This window comes from Convolutriloba macropyga, chromosome 8 (assembly GCF_964194025.1).
Source record: "Convolutriloba macropyga chromosome 8, txConMacr16.3, whole genome shotgun sequence".
NCBI lineage: Eukaryota > Metazoa > Xenacoelomorpha > Acoela > Convolutidae > Convolutriloba > Convolutriloba macropyga.
The window spans coordinates 40,251,571-40,274,602 of NC_134475.1; the positions used below are offsets into that span (position 1 = coordinate 40,251,571).

Consider the following 23,032-nt stretch of genomic DNA (forward strand, 5'->3'; position numbering starts at 1 on the left):
GGGCCGTTTAGTAACGGATAAAACCTCCAAATTTTTAACTGGTACACCACAAAATTCGGTATGAGAGCTCAAGGCAGCATGTTTTTTTTTCATAGTAAAAGATTCTGAATCGAAACATGGTGAATTTTTCCGTTGAAAAGAGCATAATGTGTTGTTGTCTAATTATGAAAGTTTATGTTAACAAATAGGATTCTCCAAAGCCAATTGCAACTTAGAGTAGATAACAAAGTTAATGGAAGATGAACTCCAGATCTTGCCTGTTCCTGGAATTGAATTGAGCTATAGCGAAAAATACGCAGGCGCAAAATGAGATGTTAGGCCCTCGGAAACAACTTTAATTTGTACTCAAATGCATAATATTTTCATGGTTTACAATTGATAGACCACAAGATAAGAACTATACGGTTAATTCGATATACGCGCGGTATGTCGAAGTTTTTTGTGGTTTACACATATTTCACAAATAAGCTCAACATTGGTTACTTTAAAGTATCTAAATGTTAGCGGACAGTGATAAATGAGTCTCAAAGGTATCCACTTCATTCTGAAACTCACATACAGGATTTCAATGGGAGATTCATGTTGAATTGTTGAAGGTTATGGGATATAATAAAAAATAAAACTACATATTCAGTATTGATTCAAATGTGTAGCGACGTTTTGTCTCTATGCAGAGTATGTCGATCTCAAGCTTGGCACAGAAACACAGAAAGTGTTTCTTAGCAAACCAACGAGATTTTTCTCTCTGAAAAAGAGTGTGGTTACTTTGGAATTGATTATCTAAGGAGAATTACAAAACATTAGGCAACAGTCCAACCTGAACGTGTTAGGTTGGGACCTACAGAAATATTTAGCTTGATAACCGTTTAAGGTACCGGTTGATTGACCCAGCTGAACGACACTTTGAGTATTAGTTAGGTTCATAGTATCAGATGATTTTTGTTAGGTTCTGTTTTTTGTAGAGAATACTTTCAGATTTTCTTTTCTTTTTGGTTGAAGAATTAATTGATTTTTTTGTCAGTGGTGCCGATAGGCGAAGCTCTTAAATTCAAAATTAATTAACTTCTTTGATGTAGTAGGCCAACTGGTATGGGAAAGAAAAGATGATCAGACCTCGTCATATAAAGATGAGTATTGTAGCATGAACTTATATTTAACCAATGAACATTGAGTTCATATTTGGGTACGCATTCGCGAGCGAAAAAATATGAGCAAACAAAATTGATCTAGTTGTGACATCGCCTACCAAATGAGATCTAGTATGGTAATTAACAGTAATGACAATAGTTTTTTTCATACAAGTAATGATTCACACTGCCAATTGGCGGAAGTCCTTTCAGCTAAGTTATCGAATGCAATGCTAAAAACAAGAAGCCGAGCAGAGAGAGGAAAATAGTTGAGAGTTTATCAGTTGGCGATTGAAATGATCTTTAAGACTAAATTTAAAAGTAAGTGGACACTGATTAATTTTGTCGAGTCCAGTTGATTTTTGAAACAATTTGTAAGCAAAGTTGAGCTTTTGGATTTATTTAACACAACAAAAATAGGTACTAACTAAGGGAAGACCCAGAATTTGTTCTAAAACTTCCTAGTGATTGATTTCACCAGCTAAGAATTGGTTTATGAATCTTCTTTATAGTGCGGATCACTCATTTGTAGTTCACCGTGGTTTTTTTTGTTAATTTTAGGTTTAAATTTACGTTGGGTTATTGAGTTTGTTTTTAATTTTTTTTCAATTATGGCAATACTGCTGCAATGAGTTGGTTTTTAGTTTTGATTGTTTAATTCAAATGTTCAACTGAAATTTTGAACGTGCAAACGGGATTGTTTGCGGTCAAAGCTGTTCACTCTTAGCAAATAGGCGATCCACCAAATAAACCTTTGGAAATTGATAGAGTTTTGGGTGCTAGCTGGTCCGCATCTAGAAGCCTAATAACGAAAAAAATTCAAAATTCTACCGTAAACAATTTTTAGGTATGAAAACTCGAAGTGTGGGTTTCACACGTATAATTAAAATGAGTGGCAACTCTTCACCTTGACTTAGAATTAAAAAAAGAATTCCTAATTTTATTTTTCTACAACAAGTCTATGTTTCTCTATGGCCGTACTCAGGCAAACGCAAACTACCTTTTTTCCAAACTTTGCCCCGGCGATAGAGTCTGGAAGAATTTGCCATTTATGGAAGTGGACTCGCTTGACTATTATCTTCGCCAGCTCTGGATGAATTAAATAAGCCACACCTAATTACCGTTTCTGTATAGGCTCAAGAATGCTGCCCGCAAACTGTTGACACGAGAGAAAAGAACAGAGCACGCAATTCCTATGATGCGCCGAGACAACAACAGGGCGAATGGTGCAATGAGGGGGGCTGTCGGTACCACCACTCCCAGAGTCACACCCCTTACTCCGGCTGCCCCTCTTCCAAACGTCCATCAACATATCCAGAGAGCTTAATTTGCTCTTCTTTTGATCATAAAGAGGGGGCGTGCCAAATTAATGGGTCTTTCCCATTGCCACCATTATGGTATTATATGTACTATAATGGGAAGGGGGCTTTACGTTATATGACCATTAAGGTGGGGGGGGGGGGGGGGGATAACGGGAAAGATCCAACAATTTTTACTTCAAATTTTTGATTGGTTGCATTTGTCCTTCAATTTAGTGACAATAAAATATCAATTGACTGTTTAAATCCATTGTTTTGCGTTTAATGTGTTGGGCAAACAATATAATGGGATGAGAGTTGATCAAAATTTTTGGTTCCCTTTACAGCCCTCTGAGTAGAATATATGATCATCTTTCAATTTTCACCAGCATAACCCTATAATAACCTGTAATAGCTATAAACAACCCTTATCAGGTTATGGAAAGCATAAAAGTGCAAAAATGCTTACTCAAGCTTGTGAAAACAATAAACAAATAACAAAACGAAAACCTTTTCATCATTACACCCAACCTTCCTGTGTTTAACATTTCAGTAAATTCGGGCAAAAACTGTGCAGTACAATAAATTGAATTCATTAAATATGATATTTTCTCTCCAATAAATCTAAGTGCAGTTCCAATTGTAGTGGTAAACAATAGTTAGCGGTTTTTTTGTGAAAAAATTCGCTGTATCAGAAAAGTGATTTCAATGTGAAATATATATTTTTCAGTATATTTGTTTTGGTTATGAGATAATCCGTTTGCGTTCAGGTTTGCTCTTCTTTCAGGTCCTGAAACAAAAAAAAATCGTTCCTTAAAATCCTGAAACATGCAAATATGAACAGAAAAACCGAATTGAGATAAGCCAATAGTTAGTTCAATTTCATTGAAGCTCCACCAACAAAATATTCTCTGGGTATGAAGTAAAACTGATTGGTCTCGTTATCCCTTTTTCGTGTACAAAAGGTTTAGTATTTAACTGGATCGTTGAACTGTTTTTATCTTTGCGTTTATCCCCACCATCATCCTATTATGTTTTATTTCTAAGTTAAATTTGACCCAATTTTATTACGCCTAAAGAAAACGTATATTTTTGTTGAGCCAATTTACGATAATTACAAAATGAATGTTTTCTGCTCAAAGTATGAACACGGTGATTGTTAGACTGAAGTGAAGGAACAGTAATCTAGTTAATGAATAATTGTATAAAAATACGTCGCATTACTCATTACTGATTTTTTGAAAAGTTTTTGGTTTAGCAGTGACCCATAAAATGGCGCAAAAAAATTGGTTTCTGAATTCGATCATTTATATAAAAACAAGAAGGCTCGTTAATGTCCGTTCGCACATGATCTTCCGACCTGAGTTCATCTACAATCTACATTTTTGACTTAATTGTCAACCAAATGATGAGATAATCAGAAGTAGAAGTTTGAGTTTAAAAAACTGTTGCACACCTAAGCTACCAATTGACTAACATAATGATTTATTACAGCGCTCACAAGATCTGCCATTGAAGAGAATATGGGAAAAAACAACCAAATAAGCAAAAACGAAAATTTTGCGGCAGAAACTCAATATATGAATTTAAAAGCACTTAGTAACAACGTCAAAATGCAATCAGATAAAACCTTAACTACACATTTTTTTCTTATTTACACAGCAGATGGGATTTTTCCTTAATGAGATGAGGTAATAAGACGACAAAAAGAGGAAGTAATGAGGCGAATTTCAAAAATAAACATTCAACATGTTTTAAACCAAACAATTTTAAACGTCTTAAAAATTAAGACATCTCTTTGGTTAGACTAAGCAAGAATGAAACTGAAGATTAATAAGAACTCAAAAATTAACTAAAATTTGCGAAAACACAATTTAGTGAAGACATTAAAATTTTTAGCTGTTATCTAATTTTTTTTTATTTCAATTGTTATTTATACTGATTTATCCGAAACTATGCTGAAGGATTAAACAAGTTCAATTGAGTCTCAATTGACAATCATTGTGATCTGTTATTTTACTAGCGAATAGGCTAAAAGAAGAGAAAAAGAACAGAATTTTTGATTACTCACAAAAATGTTATTTTAACGCATATCGTCAAACAAAAACAAACCATCAGTACGACTTATTATCAATAGACACGTTATTGTTTGAATCAGAAGGAATTAGATAGGACCTCTCAATGGTGAGGGTGCGAATAAATTACAAGTTTGGGAAAAAAATGCAAAGTGAAAAATTTAAATAATTTTTCTGAAAACCATTAGTATCCTAAATTTTAAGGCTATTCGCAATAAACTGACTGCGTTGAGTAACGTCTTTTATTCGATCCTCAACTAGACGCTTATAACACCTCTCAGCGTTTTGAGACCTCATGAAGAATTAAAAAACAGGCCAGAACAGCAAATTCAAAAAAAATGAGAGCAAAATGTCGAGGCAATTAAACTTTGAACTTTTCAGTATCAAGTTTTTTTTCAATTTTCAAGCAGCAATGGAATTTTCCTTTTTAACAATGTGACTTCCCAAAATCAACAAACATGAACAAATATATTAAAACCACAATTTTTTTCACAAAACCCTTAGAATCAACGCCATTATATTCAAAAACTTTTAACGGAAGTCAATAAATACGCTAAGTTATGCCTGGACAGGTAAACAATGATCTTTGTCTTTCTTATGTCATCAACAATACATCACAGTAAGTCTTATGACTATGAAATTAACAACAAATACAGGCAGAAACCAAAAATTCATTGGAAAAGTGCGCGAAAATTGTGTCGAAGCCATTTAAACCAAACACTTTTCTCTAAAAACTTCATCTATGGTCCATTGATGGTCCAATATCAATATAATGATGTTGTGATAATATTTCAAAAGGAACCACATTTATGATAAAATATCCAAAAATTATTTTTAAAAATTATGAAAACTCGTGGCATCGAGATCATAAAACCAATAGTTAGAAGATAAACCGCTAGCCAGATTAGAATTGGATAAAGTAGAAAGGAAAGGGCCTTATCATTGCTAAGGTACAGTTGACAAAAAAGTTTAAGGTCGTTTAGTTGTCTAAAAATCTTTTGGAAAAATTATTTATAAAGTCGTAACAGCCATTAGCCGTCTACTCAAAGCACTAGATAGGTTCGTCTATTAGGAACACAAAACTGATTCATTTTAAAATGAAATGTAATTTTGAAATAATTTATTTAAAAAAATCTTGTAGAAAAATCTGGAAAAATTACGCTAGAAGTGAACAAAATCATGCCAACTTTTAGCCTCGAATAAAAAAACGAAATTAAAAAAAATCTTTTTAATTTCCAATTCTACGCTGAACGAGCTTTTTATTGATACAACTCACATTTCTTCATGATGAATATATCGATCGGTCAAAATTGACTGAACAAAAATAACCCATTTGAGTATATAGTTCTAATTCTTGTGTCATGTTTTGCGGACAGTGGAAAGCCAAGAGGTGGTAAAACGGACAGGTGACATCATGTTGATTGCTGTAAACGTGAACTGTTTTTGTGAGCCATTGCTTAGAAAATAAAAATTAGGCAGACTGACTAGCACTGTTGTTATAGCTTATCCTGGATGTATATCTCATTCGGGTGGCTCGGAAGTATACTTAGTTGATGATTGGCTAAACTATAACTAGGAATGATTTTGAGCAAAGAAAATTCTGAGGGAACGAAAAAGAAGTCTACCTAAACATGTATCAATTTCCTCTGAGTTTAGTGAGCACAAAAAATTAGCAACCTCGACCGCGAGGGATATTTGTAGCATAATTTGAGTCATAAAACAACGCATATTTTGTGAAGGCCGCAAACTGAAATGCAGCGAAGTCTTCATTGGTAACATGATTGTGGATTTTTCCGTTACAGTTTTTGTGCAAACCTGGACACTAAGGATTCTAAGGACACTAAGTTTCCAAGGATACTACGTTTTCTTGTGGCCAGGCAAAAAGCGAAAGAAAAGTTAAAAGCAAACAATTATGCAGTTGTGAAATTTCCAATTTTCCTTACTTTTTGCAATTTCCTGTCAAATTGATTACGACTCTGCTTTATTAATGTAAAATCAAAACCTACAAAGAGGAAACATTTTTTTACAAAATTTTTTAAAGAAAAAATTGGGCTCATGGTACCTTTCTATTTCTATGAAAAACACTTGAAAAACTGACAGTTTTTTGTCCCTTTTATCAGAAATTTGATGAATCGCCAATATTCTTTTAAAAATAATCTTGATTATTTATAAGATTTTAGCTTCGTGTGTGCATAATAACAAGATCTGACTACCATCGCGTGTCCAGTGTCCCAAAAAGCTAAATTAAATAAATTTCGCAGATTGTGGAAAAGAAACCATTTTGAGCATGTAATTAACCTAAAATTTTATTGCCAGAACTCTATTAGTAATCGTTTGACACCAAATTCAAAGTCTTACTTTTTTATTGGAACAGATTTATAGCTAATTGGGAAACTGCTAATTGTTCCGACCCCCACTTTAGTGGGGAGGGAGGAACTAAATACTCAACTGGGTTTTTTTTGTTCAGTCAATTTTGGCCGATCGATATATTCATCGTAGAGAATTGTGAGTGGTATCATTAAAAAGCCCGTCCAGCGTAGAATACGGAATTAAAAAGATTTTTTCGATTTTCGTTTTTTACATGGAGTTATCGAGGTTTAAAGTTTTGTGAACATTCGACTGTTTTTGTTCACATTTTCAGTAATTTTTGCTAAAGTTTGGCACAATTTCGCTAATATAATTCAAAATAAGTTAAAATTTTTAGCGCACATTGTTGTTGTTACCGTTAGAGATAGAAGAGCGTTGCTGAATTGTTTGATTGAAGTTTTGTTTGGCTAATATTTTTGATAACTTTTTTCATCAAAATGGCACAAAATATGCATTTTTGGTCGACGTTGTTAAAGTTTGCCAGACTTAGTGACCTAGAAACCTTAACATAGACTTCCTAATCTCATAAAGAGCGCTAGTTGCAATTAGGCTACGTATGACAGTCTTCTGGAATTAAAACTTTGCCATTTTTTGCAGATTTAATTCGATAATTATACAAAATGCATCGTTGTTTTTTTTTTAATATTTGAAGAACTCCACTCAACAATTGGTCTGATTCGCAAACACTTGGAACACTTGGTCAATTTGCTGGGCGTGCGAAAAAATCAGGGAGAGGTTCGATAATATCATGAGTTCTTTGAATCAGAGACTTTTTGGTTTTTATTTTGATGCTGCCTTTTTTCAAAATATTTTGCTTTTGTTTTTAATGTTAATTATTGACAATATTTTTTATTCACGGCTCCGTTAATGACAGCTACAATTTACGTAAAATTGAGGCTGAATGTAGATACAGTTTGTTTTCAGAGAACCAAAGGGTTTTTATGGCTTTAAGAGTTTTAGTAAAATATAACTGAATTCTTGTCTTTTGCCTTCAATTGTTATTCTTTTGCCAGTGTGATTTTGAAGTTCAACGGCTCAATGATCTAAATTTCTTCCTCAAGAAGTGCAGTGAACCTTTTCTATTCATTCGGTTGTTGCCTACTGTCTCTTATGTTAATGAAAGTATTTGTTTTAAGGAAATTTCTGTGATTTTTTGAACATGTCATTTTTTTGAATTATTTTAGTCTACATTTTGCGTATTCTCAGGAAGTACAGGTCACCCTTTCCTCCTTATAGAATAAAAACTTATTGTGTGGCCGATTGTTTTAACAGAAGGTTTTGCTTTTGGTACTACGAATTTTTATTCAAAATTTTCTGATCTTTGAGCAAAATTGCCCATTTTTGCTGTTGTTTTGTTTCTTTTGTAAATGGTTACATTATTTAAACATCTAACTGAACAAAGCTTTACAACATTTGAAACTGAACATATTTTTTGTTTTCATAATAATAGGTTTAAAGGGCTGCAACACCGTTCTCTTGCAGAAATTGGTAGAGTTTTTTCTTTTTGCCCTTTATTTGTTGTTAATTTTGGTTATCATATGCCAAATAGTGTGTAATTAAAGGTCTCCTTGGCCAACTATGGATAAACAAATGAAATTAAAATTTGATATTGGTAGATAGCTAACAGTTATTTTGACTTTCGAATTAAATTTCTTAAGAAAAGAGTAATAATATTCTTCAACATATCACTTTTTGTTCTGGTTTGCGTTTTTTTCTTCGTATTTTACTACATTGTATCATTTTCGTGATTTAGCCTCATTGTTTAGAGCTCTTCTAAATGTTTTGTTGAATCAAATAAAAATTTTTCTGTTGTTTAAACTTTTTAAATGATGTCTTCAGGGCTTAGACAATTTGTTTCAGCAGAATTTTGTTAAGTTTAGTTACTTTTCAGTTTTTGTGGTTCTTTTTGTTGTCAGTTTGAGATGGTCGTTTAACAAAAAGACGTTATGATGATCAAAAGAGTCGCAAATGAAGATGTTATATTCTCGCGCTTAATATCTTATAATTTTAATGGCTTCAAAACTGTGGCTTCAAAACTTTCGTAAAGTTGTTTGTGAAACTTATTAGTTCAACTTGTATTTAATGTTATTTTATAGTCTTATTATTTAGTCTCATTAATAATGGTCGCGATTAGTTTTCCAAGTAGTTGCAAGACAAACTGTCTACTCATTTAGTCGAAAGCTTGTAACAGCTATGAATTTTGAAAATATTTGTTTTTAATAAAAAAAAGTGATAGATTTTTGAGATCTGCCAATTTTATTTCTGTTAAATTGTAGCTAAGCATCTCTATGTAAAATTCACATCATTTATCTATTGAAATACTGTATGCTGTTCATAAACGGTTTTCCTCAAATGGTCTTTCTTCTTGGAACAACCAGTTTTCATAAAACCAATTTTCGTGATTTTTGTATATTTGCCTCAATTTTGTACGTTTTTGTTTTCTTTTCACAGTATCACAATAATGGGCGTCATTTAATTTACAATTGTTGTCACCTGCAAAAAATGCATACCAAGATTTTTATTGTTTTTAGTGATCAGCTTAATATATAATTGATTGGGGGGACATCGTTTTCGTGCATAATTTTTCGTGCAAATTTTTCGTTTTTGCCTGTGTTTGTCGTTCTTTTTGTAGTCGTATGACATATCCTGGATGATGAAAAGCCTCAGTCGCTCTCTATTGAGGTTTACAAGACTCTCTCAATGATTTCATTTGATGCGTAATGTTTCTTATCAGTTCGAATTTAGTTCTTTTTTTTTAAAAAAAAAAGCAATGTTTTAATAAGTTTTGCTCCTTTTTCTCATTTCTAGTCGACTTTTTGCCAAGTCGCATTGAGGAAAAGTCCCATATTTTGTTCCAAAAAAGTACCGGTTAATCCTCTTAGTATAAATTTTATCTGATGCCTTTTTAATTTGGTTATTAGTGGTTTTCAAAAAATGGACAAGAAGTTTTGGTCGTAATTAATATTTGTAACTATTTGATTTTTATTGCCGTCTTTTCCGGTAATCATATTATTGTAGCCACAGGTCTCATAGGCCCTCTGGAGTAGATTGTTTTATTCTTTTAGTAGTTTGTTGAACGATATGTTGATATGTTAATTTTTTTATCTCTTCCTCATTTGGTAGACAATTAAGTGAAAAAGGTAGATGAGCGGGCTCGGAACTTAATGTGCGAACGCAGATTACCAAGCCGCCTTGTTGTCTTCAGAAACCACAACTAGCATTGAAAATGGCACTTATGAAATTAATCAACAATTTATTTCATTTCATTTCATTAATTAGATACTGTATCCGTGGAAACTGGGTATTTTGAAGCAAATTTGAACTAAAATAGCTTAACAAATTTCCACACACGCTTACACTACTAATCCTGAGTCTAAACCTGGGTCGTGATAAACTACGTGATAAAATTTACACATATGTTCGATTTTTCGGACATTGGCCTTTTAATGAGCACGCTGCTAAAAATCTGATTATCGGAGTTTGTGGGCAAATGAAAAACCGTGAATTTCTGAAATGTTAGCTAATAACCTAATACTTTGATTATCTAATTTGAAGTTCGTGTTGATGAAAGTTTATCTCTGAAAAGTTTGTGACTGAAAGTTTATGCTGAGTGGTCAAACATTGCTGAGGTTCTCATTGTTTTAAATATCAAGAAGGGTAAAAAAGCAAGAACCTGAACTTTGAAAGTTTGCAGTTTTGTACAGTATTTGTTTTCAGTTATAATAATAAATTGTTATTTATTCCTTTTTAGCGGGTTCTCTGTAATGCTAATTGTTCGGCAGCTTTCAAAATAATCATCTTTTAAGCTTATAGTCTTAAAAAGTTCAAGAAACGAACACAACCAATTCGTCTAATTCTATCAAAAACTGTTACACCCACTGTTCTCTAAGATTACCAGAAGGCCATTTTGCGTCGTTAAGTGATGTCCTACTGAGCAGAAGTTAATCGTTGTTTCGATGGTGCATTCTTTAAAAATACGAAATCAACACGAACATAAACAGTTTAGATATCAAACAAAAATCTCAGATGGTTTTTGTGAATAAATTTATGACCCCTTATGAGAAAAATCTGTGGATTCTAGTTCTGAAATTGTTGAAACCTGATATTAATAAAATTTGTGTTGAACATTAGAATTTTATTCAAAAGGAGTTGTGCACTAGTTGGTTGGTTGTTTTTGTACTTTTTGGTGTTCTTATATTAAAAAATCAAATGTTTTTGCCCATTTCCCTAAGCTCTTATTTTCTGGATCTATCCAGCCATGTTATTATCAACAGTACTAAAGATATCTTTCAAATTTCAGTTGTTTTTGGTCACTCCTCTAGGGCTGCACAAGAATGGATTAAGAACAAGTAAATGATTACGTCATAGTGAAGTCGGCATCTGCCTCGATGTCTCTGACCAACTTCTGAATGGATGCAAAGTGCTTCTTTGCTTTCTCATCCAACATTGGAGGAGGTTGCACAAAAAATGTCGCAATCTCTCGATCCTATAACACAGAATGATACCCAGGTTAAGGTAATCCACAGTAGTGGATAAAACAAGGGATTCAACCACCAGTAAAATTTGTCCCTTTCTCCTAACGCTAATCGCGCATGTCGAATCGGGCCAAATTTTACTGTTTGTTGAATCCCTTGTTTTATCCACTACTATATATTAGCTCTATATTCACTTCTTTTATATTTTAAATCTATCATATCTTGTCTCACTTAGTGCTAACCACTAGTACAGAGTTAAGCTGGTAATTAACTGTTATCAGACGGATAGTTTGGGTTCTACCCCCACCGACTCCGGTGGACGTCCCCAGATACTAGTATAAAACTAATCAGTGAAACTGCTTCGCAGATGAGACTGTGTAAAAAGCACGTAAAACCAACTTGCGAAAAAACTTGAACAAAAATTGAAAGAAATATTAAAATAATAAAAATTTTCATATATCCCCTAATCAATACTTAATAAATTTAAAAATAAAACTTTCTGTCTCACTTGGTGTAGTGGTTAAATCATCAAGTCTAGTTAAGTTGCTTTAGCAAACGGAAGGTTTGGGGTTCCTTTCTCACTGACTCCAGTGAACGTCCCCCGACTTTGATGAAATACTATGAAACTAAGTGAGAGAAAAAAAACCAAATTCACAGTTCTTAAAAAGGATGATCCCTGCTGTGAGACTGTATATGGGACACACTGTGATGGGTATACAGTCAAAAAACACTGAGATCGGTGTAAATACAGTGATTAGTGTTTTTCTATGTCTTCTTGAATACTATACTTATAAACATGCTCTCTGAATTGATTTCTAGTGTGACCATATTTATATCTATGAAGATAAATACATAGTCTACAATTCCTATTTCTAAATCTATATAATGATATATGTTTATAAAAGTTGCACATACTACATGTTAGATATTGATCAGGATTAGAATAATGATATCCTAAATGTTCTATATAATCTTTAACCTTAACCATATTTTTACATACATAACAAGAATATTCTAATTCTTTACAATTATTACAACATTCTTTCCAAGGTTTATTTATACACTTATCGCATTTCATTTTCATTTTTCGAAAAATTATTTTTTGATTAATTCCCTAAAAAAATACATCATGTCTCAATCAACTAATACTAGTGTCATAAACTTCTGCGATGTCTGTAATCTATCCTTTGAATCAAAGAAGGCCTTATACAGGCATCAATCATACGATCTCAAGCATAAGGAACTCTTGGAGAAAATGTTTGAGTCTGAAGAAGAGGAAATCTCGGAGAGGATGTATAATTTGGATGAAGATGATTATATTATTAAAACTAAACCAGCCACCAAACCTAAAACTAAAACTGAAGAGGAATTCTACACCAGAATTAAATCGGCGAAGCCGTTTCACGGATATGAATGTAAAGAATGTCATGAAGAATTTAGAAGTAAAGTAGCTCTAACTACTCATTCATATAGTCACAATCGCATGTATCTAGAAAACACAGAAGACTTCGATATAAACTCAAGTCAGAACATGAGATAATTTTATATTACTGATAAAGGTGGGAATTACATTGAAGATATAGATGAAGCATCTAATTACTCTTCAGAAGAAATTAAAAACTGTTACCAGTTTTGTAAAGTTAAGAGTTTTAAATAAAAGATCACGGCTGAATGTGATTATAAGAAGAGAACCAAAGAAGAAGTTAAAACTACTAAAATATTTTTCAATACTGATTTTATTAATAATAATGCAGTATATGAATATGGACTTCAATCGGTGGCTAGATTTCGAAAAGGAAATATATGAAGGTTATGGTTATTTTTTTTGAGTTTCTTGGAGTAAGAAGTTTTCAGTTAAACATTGAACCAACTAAAGCATCTATTGGTAGTTATATAGATTTACCTCCAGATCTCGAAAACTCTAAATCGATATTAAATATACGTAGTTATAAATACAATTGCTTACAACTAACTATAACTGCTTGGCTACATCCCGCTCCACACCATGCAAATAGAACACTCTGCCCTAATAAAAATATAGAAACCCTGTTAGTTCGCCCAAATAAAAATAACATAAAATATTATTATTGCGATAGGTGTAACTATTGGTTTAACTCACAAATTAAATATGATAAACACGAATGCATCACCTCATTCAAACCAGAGATTGTTTGTCGTAAGAAAAAACATATTACTTTTGTAAATGAACACAAACGTCAGAATATAAAAAATATTATAACTGCCGATATAGAATGTTGCATTGTTGATCCGCGAAGCGGTTTCACCGATGTCTCAACTAATGATTTAAAATATGTAATAGCTGAACATTTTCCAATAGTTGTGGGTTACACCTGGCAAGGTAACTTCAAGCACTACTTCGGTCTAGGCTGCATCAAAAGATTTGCTAGAGATCTGTTAGAAATAGAAACTGAGAATAATTTCAAACATAATGAAAAGATTATATTCACAGAAGAAGATAAATTATATCATGAAACTAATAACACTTGTCATATCTGCAGCAAAACATGTATTAATAAAGTAAGAGATCATTGTCATGAAACTGGAAATTATAGAGGACCAGCATGTAAAATATGTAATCTAAGATACAAACAACAAAATTTCATTCCAGTAATATTCCATAATGGCTCTGGCTATGACTTCAACCTACTATACAGTGAACTCTTTAAACAGAATAATGATAAAAGAAAAGTAGATAACATACCACTAGCTGCTGGTAAATCTAAGATGTTTAGCATTGGTTGTCTCAAATTCTTAGACAGTTATAACTTCTTAGCTATGCCTCTAGATCAAATGGCAAAGATATACGGATGTAAAACTAAAACATTATATCCATATGAATACTTTGGTTTAGAGTCATTGAGAACCACGACCAAGTCGTATAGTAGCAAAGCTACCTACCAAGAAGTTATAGGTAATTTAAAAATAGAAGACTTTAAATCCTCTCTACATAATAAATTACCAACACAAGAACAAGTAGATAACTTTAAAAATGAAAACAGTCATAAAACTGGTAAATATCTAACTATAGAGTATTTACAGAATGATGTGGAAAAATTAGACTATTGCATGAATGAATATGTTAAACTAAGCATGAGAGAATTCAAGCTCAATCCCCTACACTATGTAAGTCTCCCAGGTTATAGTTTTGATTGTTGGTTAATGTCAAGCGGTGTAACATTAGATAAACTACAAGATAAACAAATGCTAGATGATTTTGTTGGAGCAAAGAGAGGTGGTATATGTGGAAAAATGGGTGATAGATATATAGATAACAGTCATGGTAAGACCATATGGTACATAGACGCAAACAACCTATATGGTTATGCAATGATGCAAAAGTTACCTTATAATGATTTTGAGTTTATTACTACTACTACTCTAGATCCACGAACGGACTTCGTCCGTGGCAAGCCAAGCTGGTTCCTGGATGTAATATTGATTACTCCAGATGATAGTGATCATGGTTACTATATAGTTTGTGATATTGATTATACTAATGAATGTAAAGAGAGAACAGAACAGTTAGCACTAATGCCTAATAAAAGAAGGATAAATGATAATTAATTGGGATATCAAGAAAGAGATGGAGTCAAAGCAAGATCAGAGAAATTAATCTTAGACCAAAACAACAAAACAGAATATATGGTTCATTATAGGATGTTAAAGTTCTATGTTAAGATGGGAGTAAAAGTAACAAAAATACATAGAGTAATTAAATTTAAACAAGACTATATATGTAGTGATTATATTCAAAACAATACAAATAAAAGAGCAACAGCTAAAACTGAAGCAAAAAAGGATGTAAGGAAATTAATGAATAACTCATTATATGGAAGAATGTGCATAAATCCTCTACACTTCTTTCAAAGCAAGTTCTTGCATGATGAAGAAAAAATAATGAAAAGTGTAAGTAAACCAACATTTAAGAACATAACTAGATACAGAAATTATAGCCAAATAGTATACATAAAGAAAAAAATAGAATATGATTCTCCAGTATATGTAGGTGTTACTATCTTAGAATTAAGTAAATTACACATGTATGATTCATTCTATAATATTCTACAACCTTCCCTCAAAGTTCTAACATTTCACTATATGGATACGGACAGTTTCGTATTAAGTTATAGTGAAGGTAAAGTTAGTGATGAGCATATGGACTTATCTAATTTAGAAGTTCCTATAAAAACTAATAAAAAAGTCCCCGGCAAGTTTAAGCACGAGCTGGGAAGTAGGATTATTGAGAAATTTATAGCATTGCCCCCAAAACATATAGCTTCAAAAATTATCCTAAAAACACCAAAGAAAAAGGAATAAAGAAGCATAATAATGATAGGCACATAGATTATTAAGATGCATTAATGAATAATACACAGACAACAGTAGATGAATGTAGAATCCAAAAAGATGAGATAACATGACAACAACAAAAACAAGTAAGATTAGTTTATATATATTTGATGATAAAAGGTTTTATGTAAACAATATAAAAAGTTATCCGCATGATAAGGAACTATATTTATTTAAAAGAGATTTGTTAAATAGGATTAAGAAACTATATAAGGATAAGGATCTACCGAGTAGTTTTACTAATAAGGATAAGGATAAGGATGTAGATAAACTGATTAATGATATTAAAAAATTAACTATAGATAGCAATAGAAAATTAATAGAAGCAGCTATTATATTATATAATGAGTTATCTGCGAAGCAGTTGGAGTACCAAGGACTTCGTCCCTTTCACTGATTATAATTAGTTATTTTAATTATAATTATAGATCTAATTCATACTTAGTATAATATTTTTATATAAAAAAATGACTAAACTAGAAACACTCATAGAATTAAACAATCTAGAAAAACAAAACAGAAAGAATAGATTAGAAGATAAATTAAAACAACAAGAATATTATGGTGAAATAGAAGAGTTATTTGATCCTTTAACAAAAACTATCAGTGAAACTGCTTCGCAGATAAATGCCAACAGTGAACACAATCTAGCATTAAGTGAACAAACATTAAGAGCAATAGATTGGCAAAATCAAGAGTTAGATAAACAAACTAAGATGATCGAGCAAGCTGGTTCCCAGTTTAATGAAACTGCTTCTAAGATTGGTGAAACGCTAAAGGGTACCATAAAGCAAACTCAAGATATAGCACCAGTTTATGTTGATACAAAAACAGCCAAACTTCTTCATGACATGGGGACTCAAACTAATCCTCAATTAAAATTAGAACTCGTAGATTTACCTAGTAGGAGATATAAAATGAATGGTGTTGATATAACTCTAGAGCATGGTGCAATTTTAATTAGGGATAATGTATATGAGTTTTCAGAAGGATTTACTGATTTCTTAGTAAAACAAATGTAACATATGATGATAAGGTTGAGGAAGATGAAAACAAAATTAAAAGGTTTTTAAAGGATATTAGATATGATTTAGGAAAAGGGGATAAGAAAAGCGCTAGATATAGAACAGTAAAACGTATAATGGAGGTAAGAGATGATATATTTGGCAGAGGATTAAATGGCAACCCAAATAATTTAGTAGAAAGACTAGAATTATTAATACTAGAAACAAAAGCTGGTCATGATGGGTTATATGATGAAATGCTAGATATATCTAAGCAACTATTACCTATGAATATTATTAATCAAAACCAACTAGATAATTTTGTTTTCAATTATGGGAAATGAATAATGATGGAAAAACAACAACAACAACTAGCTAAAGAAGTATTCAGTCCTCAAATAACAAAGTTTAAAAGACAAAGAATAATACCACTATATGAAGATGAAACATGGTCAGCTGATTTAATTGATAAGTCATCTCTAAGTAAATACAATAATAATTATAAGTTTATATTAACAGTTATAGATATATTCACAAAATATGCATGGGCTATTCCTTTAAAGAATAAATCTGGTTTATCTATAATTAATGGTTTTAAAACAATCCTATCAGAAGGACGAAAACCAGAAAAATTATGGGTAGATAGAGGTAGTGAGTTTTACAATAAAACATTTAAATCTTTACTTAAAGAATATGGAACCGGCAAAGCCGCTTCAGGGATAGAGCTATATTCTACTTATAGTGATTTAAAGGCTGTGTTTATAGAGAGATTTAATAGAACATTATTACACAAAATAAATAAACCAATGTTCATCAATGGAGATGGTAATTGGGTAAATATATTAAATGATGCTGTTGTAACATATAACAATAACATTCACTCAACAATTAATATGACACCAATTGATGCTTCTAATAATCCTGATAAAGTTAAATACACTTTTAGTTTTAAGAATATTAAGGGTAAACTTAACGTTGGTGATTATGTTAGAAATGTAGATAAACTTAATATCTGCTCTAAAGGTTACACTTCTAATTGGAATAGAGAATTGTTTAAAGTGAATGAAGTTCTAAAAACACATCCACCAACATATAAAATAGAAGATATTAATGGAGAGATAATAGAAGGCAAATATTATGAACAGGAACTATTGAAATCTGAGTTTGATTTTGAATCTAATAATAAAGTTTTAGAATCATTAAATATAGACTTACGGTCCTAAGCCGGCAAGCCGGATTTATTTCTTAAAATGAATAATGACAAGAAACAGATTCCATCAAGCGAAACATCATATAGGGAATGGAAACAACTTAACACTAAGTAAGGCTCTTGGGTTATTCCTAGAAGATAATGATAATATTGATATGAAGGATACCTATAAAATTACAAATGTACATCCTCCGATAGATGAAAAAGATGTTGTTAATAAAGAGTATTGTGACAATAACTTATTATCCTCTTCTAATAAAATAGACACTTTAAGTAAAAACAAAACTGAACTAAGAAAAGGTGACTTTGATAAAGTTACAACTAAAACCTTACAACTAAATGAAACACAAGTTAATGAAGAACTAATTAATGAGTTTATTGAATCAACAAATGAAGTCAGAAATACTGTCAAGTTTTGTAATAAAGTTGCTGCAGATACTATCTCTAAATATAATCAATTAAAACTAGAGATTGATAATAATAAGTTTAATCAGAATATCACTAACATACAACTAGATGAAATGTTTACTAACGGTCTGAGAGAAATGAAAGAATACAATAAACCTCTTAGAGGTGTTATGGTACAATATATAATTGCTATACTTTTACAAAGTAAGGTACTTGATAATAAAGAGAAAGACAGACTTGAGATGCATTATAGTTTTAATCAAGAGGATATAATGAAAGAAATAGAAAGAATTTTTACTAATGAAATTAAGCAAAGCAATGACCAATCCAACAGCACCGAGTGAGAGATTGCTATATCGCATTTTGTCAACCGTTAATGAACAATACATAAACGGAAAGATTCAAGCTAATAATAAATTAACAACAATATTAACATTATAAAAAAGATATTAGAAATTAATATGAAACTGAAACTAATAACTATAATAAGAAGTTAAGTAGATATAAGAATTATATTAACATAGCTGAGATAACAGAAATAGTATTATCATCAATAGCAACAACTGCAACAACAACATCAGTTTCATTAACAGGTATAGGATTAGCTTATTCTATACCTACAGCTTTTGCTACAGCAACTGTTTGTGGTTCATTATCAAAAACAATTAATACTAAAATTAGAAACAAAATTGTAAAGTTTTCACAAATGTATATTTTAAGTAAACAATTTAATGATAAGTTTAATAAACTATATACTAAATCAATGAATGATAACAAAATAGATAATGATGAGTACAATGAATTTGTTAAGTTATATGAGGATTATAAGAAGAACAAGAAAAACAAGCTGAGTATTTTTTTATATAAAAGATATTAGTGCTTAGTAATAACAATGTTTTTAGTAATAATAATCTTAGTATTAATATTTATCGATAAATATATAATCATAATCATAGCTATAATCATAATCATAAACATAATATAATCATGGATATAATCATGAATACAATCATAATCATAATCATAATCATAATCATAATCATAATCAAATAATTATCTTTTCTTTGTACCTAAGTATAACCCTCTACCTTTTTGTACTACCTTTATACCTTCACCAGTAGTTGCAAATTTAATTAAATCAGGTGTAGCCGCTAGAGCTGCTTTAGGGTTTCTAGATGCAGCTGCACTTCCTATTTTACTTGCTATTTCTAATGCTCTGACTGGATTATTAGCTACTTTCTTTCAAAAGTTAACTGCAGCCCTACCAATACTTTTAAAGAAATCTTTAAATCCCTCTGCTTCTATTGTTTCATCAGATGATGTCATTGATTTATTCCATCTACATAAAACACAATTACCTTTTAACATTTTAGTACCTTTTGAAGTGATAGCTCCTCTTATATTAACAGTACCACTATAATGTCTACCTCCAACACAATATGAATTAGTTTTGAACTTATGTAAAAAGCTCATTTCTATATATAAAAAATAATGGAAGTTAAAAAGTATTATCCCTTTGTTGTTATTAAGCCTAAACCCAAGCCTAGGCTTAAGCCCAAGGTTAGACCTAAGCCTAAGATTAAGCTTGAAGCTGGAGGCTTGGCTCTAGAGAATAAAAAGAAATTAGACGTTATTTATGCTTAAAGATTTGTTAATACTAATAAGAAATAGTTAGGTATTAACAAGAGTAACAATTAGAGCTGACTAGCTGTAAGTATGAGTATAAGTATATGGTTATGTATAAGTATAAGTATATAATTATAACAATAACTATATTATACTATAATTATAATTATCACTAGAGTTATATCTAAAATTATAATTATCGCTAGTGTCATATCTAAAATTATAATTATATCTATGATTTAAATTATATCTATGACTTAAATTATATCTATGACTTAAATTATATCTATGACTTAAATTATAACTAAGATATAATATCAACCATCTTATTACCATAACTATTAACACTAATAACCTTTCTAGTTAATACTAATGCATGACATATTACATCTGCAACTGCAGCACTAAATTTAAAATTAAGTTGTATTGGTTGTGGACCTATATGATCCCTTTGATATCTAGTATCCAATACATATATTCTATAATTACTTTTGAAATTCTTTGATTTATATATGGTTTTATATTATGTGGTAGCCCATTATAATCTTTATTAAAGCTAACAATCTCTTTAAAAGCCTATTATAATTATTGGTTCCATAATTAATATTCATTCTATCCTCGGGATAAAACTCACTACCAATCTTACAATAACATTCAGAAACATTCATTACATCAAATGTACTTGCATCATGAGTTTGTTCGTTAACATTATTATTTTCAAAACCAACTATAATATATTGTGGTCTTTCCATACCACTTTCCATACCTAGATCAAACAAGAAGTTAATAGCATCGGATAAATTCTTATAAAATGTCTTTCTTTCATATTAGCTAAAGTCTACATTATTCTTTTTACTTAAACCCTTTTGCACAATAATTCTATTATCATTACTAGGATCAATACTAGGTACACACCATGATATATCTCTAATTTCTATGTTACTATCATTAGCAACTGCACCAGGATTAGCATTAACTCTATATAGACCGCTATCATTATTATTTCTTTTTAATAATAGTTTTAATCCTAAACCATATATAATCTTTTCTAAATCATTTACGAAACCAAATAGATCACTCATCTTAATCATCATATACATATGACCTCATTGTGCAGCAATATGGTAACCTTTAAGTTGACTATCTCTATTGCCCTTTTTTCTAACAAAACCACTCTCATATTCATCATCAGTACTAGTTAATAACTTAAACATCAATAGATTAGGATGACAATGATCTATATATTCAATAGTCCTACCACCACTAGTTTCAAGCTTAATTGAACTAAACAATGCCATCATACCATAATTAACTAATCTGATATTAGCATCATTAGCAAATACACCACCAGCATCATCTGATACAACAAACTCTATCTCTAGATATGAATCACGCAAATTTAAGTGATTCTCTTCTCTATTGAGTATGATATTAATGGTAGTACTAACCGTATTCATTGTTGCCAGATTTTTTGGTTTATATTTTATAATCTTACTTTTATGTATATCATTATTATAACCATAAGTTGTATCCAAATTAAAATCCATTTTTATTAGATAAAAAATGACTGATTCACGAAGCGGTTTCAACGATAGTTTAATGTTAAGAGAACTACAAAATTTACACGAAGCTTTAACTAAAACTAAAGAAGAGCATACACTTAACTTTAGAATGATAAAACCAACAGAAAAGTTTAACTTTAGTGAACCTATACTTGATACAACAAAATTAGGTTTAATTAGATTATCTGTTTATCATTCAGTATTTAATGTGAATAGGAGAAATAATCAATTCTTATATGCTAGTACTGTTATAGAAGATGACGAAGCTTTACCTCGGGCTCTTAGCTCTGATCCTAACCTTAACCCTATCTCTACCTCAAGCCCAAACATTACATCTATACTCAATTATAATTATAAAGGAATCCCGTTGCTATATTCAACTATTACACCGGGAGCATATGAGTTAACTGATATAGCAGAATTGATAAAAGAAGAAACTGATGGTAATGTTATAATAGAACCTGATAAGAATACGATGAAATGTTTAATAGAAATAAAACAAGGAGCACTCAGCTTTGATATAGAAAACTCACTAGCCTCATTACTAGGATTTAGAAAAAGTAATTTATAAAAAAGGTAGATATAAATCTCAGAAAATTATTGATATTATGGGTTTTAGTACTATTAACATTCATTGTAATGTGATATCTGGAGCTAAAGATAATGGTAAAGATACAGACATACCCTATACTTTTAATCTAACTGAACCACCAGGTTACTTGATAAATTTTATACCAACTAATATCTTGTATCAAAATGTAACTAAAGATAAAATAGAATATATAGAATTTCATACTAAAGATGAGCATGGAAGACCTATAGACTTTAATGGTGATGTATTAAGTTTTACTTTACATCTAGTTTAGTGTTTATCTTTATCTTTATCTTAATTTTAATCTTTGACTTAACTTAAACTAAACTACAAAAATTTCCTATCCCAATTAATTCTTATTTTACCATTAATATTTTTATTTTTAGTTATATCAATGACAATAAAATTATAAGGCTCTTTCCATACTTTATTACATATATTAGCAAAATCATTATAACTAAGTTCAACATTATTAAAGAAAGCTTGATATATAGATATGAGGACTTTACCTCTCTGTTCAAATAAAATAAATAGATTACAGTTCTCTCTAACACTCTGCCTATCCAGAGAGAACAGGTTTTGATTAAGATATATCATATTGCAATTATTATGTCTACCTCTACAAAAGTATTCATTAATAACTGGTTCTTTGGCTCTAACATCATCGAATATCATTAGTTTCTTTAAGTCTTTGGGTAGTTTAACGGGAGATGGTAAATCTTTTATATCTTTAATAAATTCAACATCTGCTTTTGGGTTTATTCTTTCTATACCATGGTACTGATCACCAGTAGGTCCAATGATGTATAGCTTATCAAAGTATATGCTAGCTAGAATTAGTTTTTTTAATAAGAATGTCTTACCACATTCACTAGGACCAGATGTTATACATCTAAAGTTATTTGGGAATGCGGCTT

General features: G+C 30.9%; 1 protein-coding gene and 1 pseudogene across 5 annotated transcripts in view; one reads left to right on the forward strand and one right to left on the reverse strand.

Annotated features, from left to right (window-relative positions):
- LOC142344115 (uncharacterized) overlaps positions 1-2,509 on the forward strand; it is a 76,857-nt gene extending 74,348 nt beyond the window's left edge. For all 5 annotated transcript variants that reach the window (XM_075395614.1, XM_075395615.1, XM_075395617.1 and 2 more), the window contains exon 9: positions 2,262-2,509. In XM_075395614.1, the coding sequence (XP_075251729.1) occupies positions 2,262-2,454 (193 nt within the window). In that variant the 3' untranslated portion in view covers positions 2,455-2,509. The remainder of the gene's footprint in view (positions 1-2,261) is intronic.
- A 460-nt stretch (positions 2,510-2,969) lies between these two features.
- LOC142345057 (soluble guanylate cyclase 88E-like) overlaps positions 2,970-23,032 on the reverse strand; it is a 60,859-nt pseudogene continuing 40,796 nt past the window's right edge.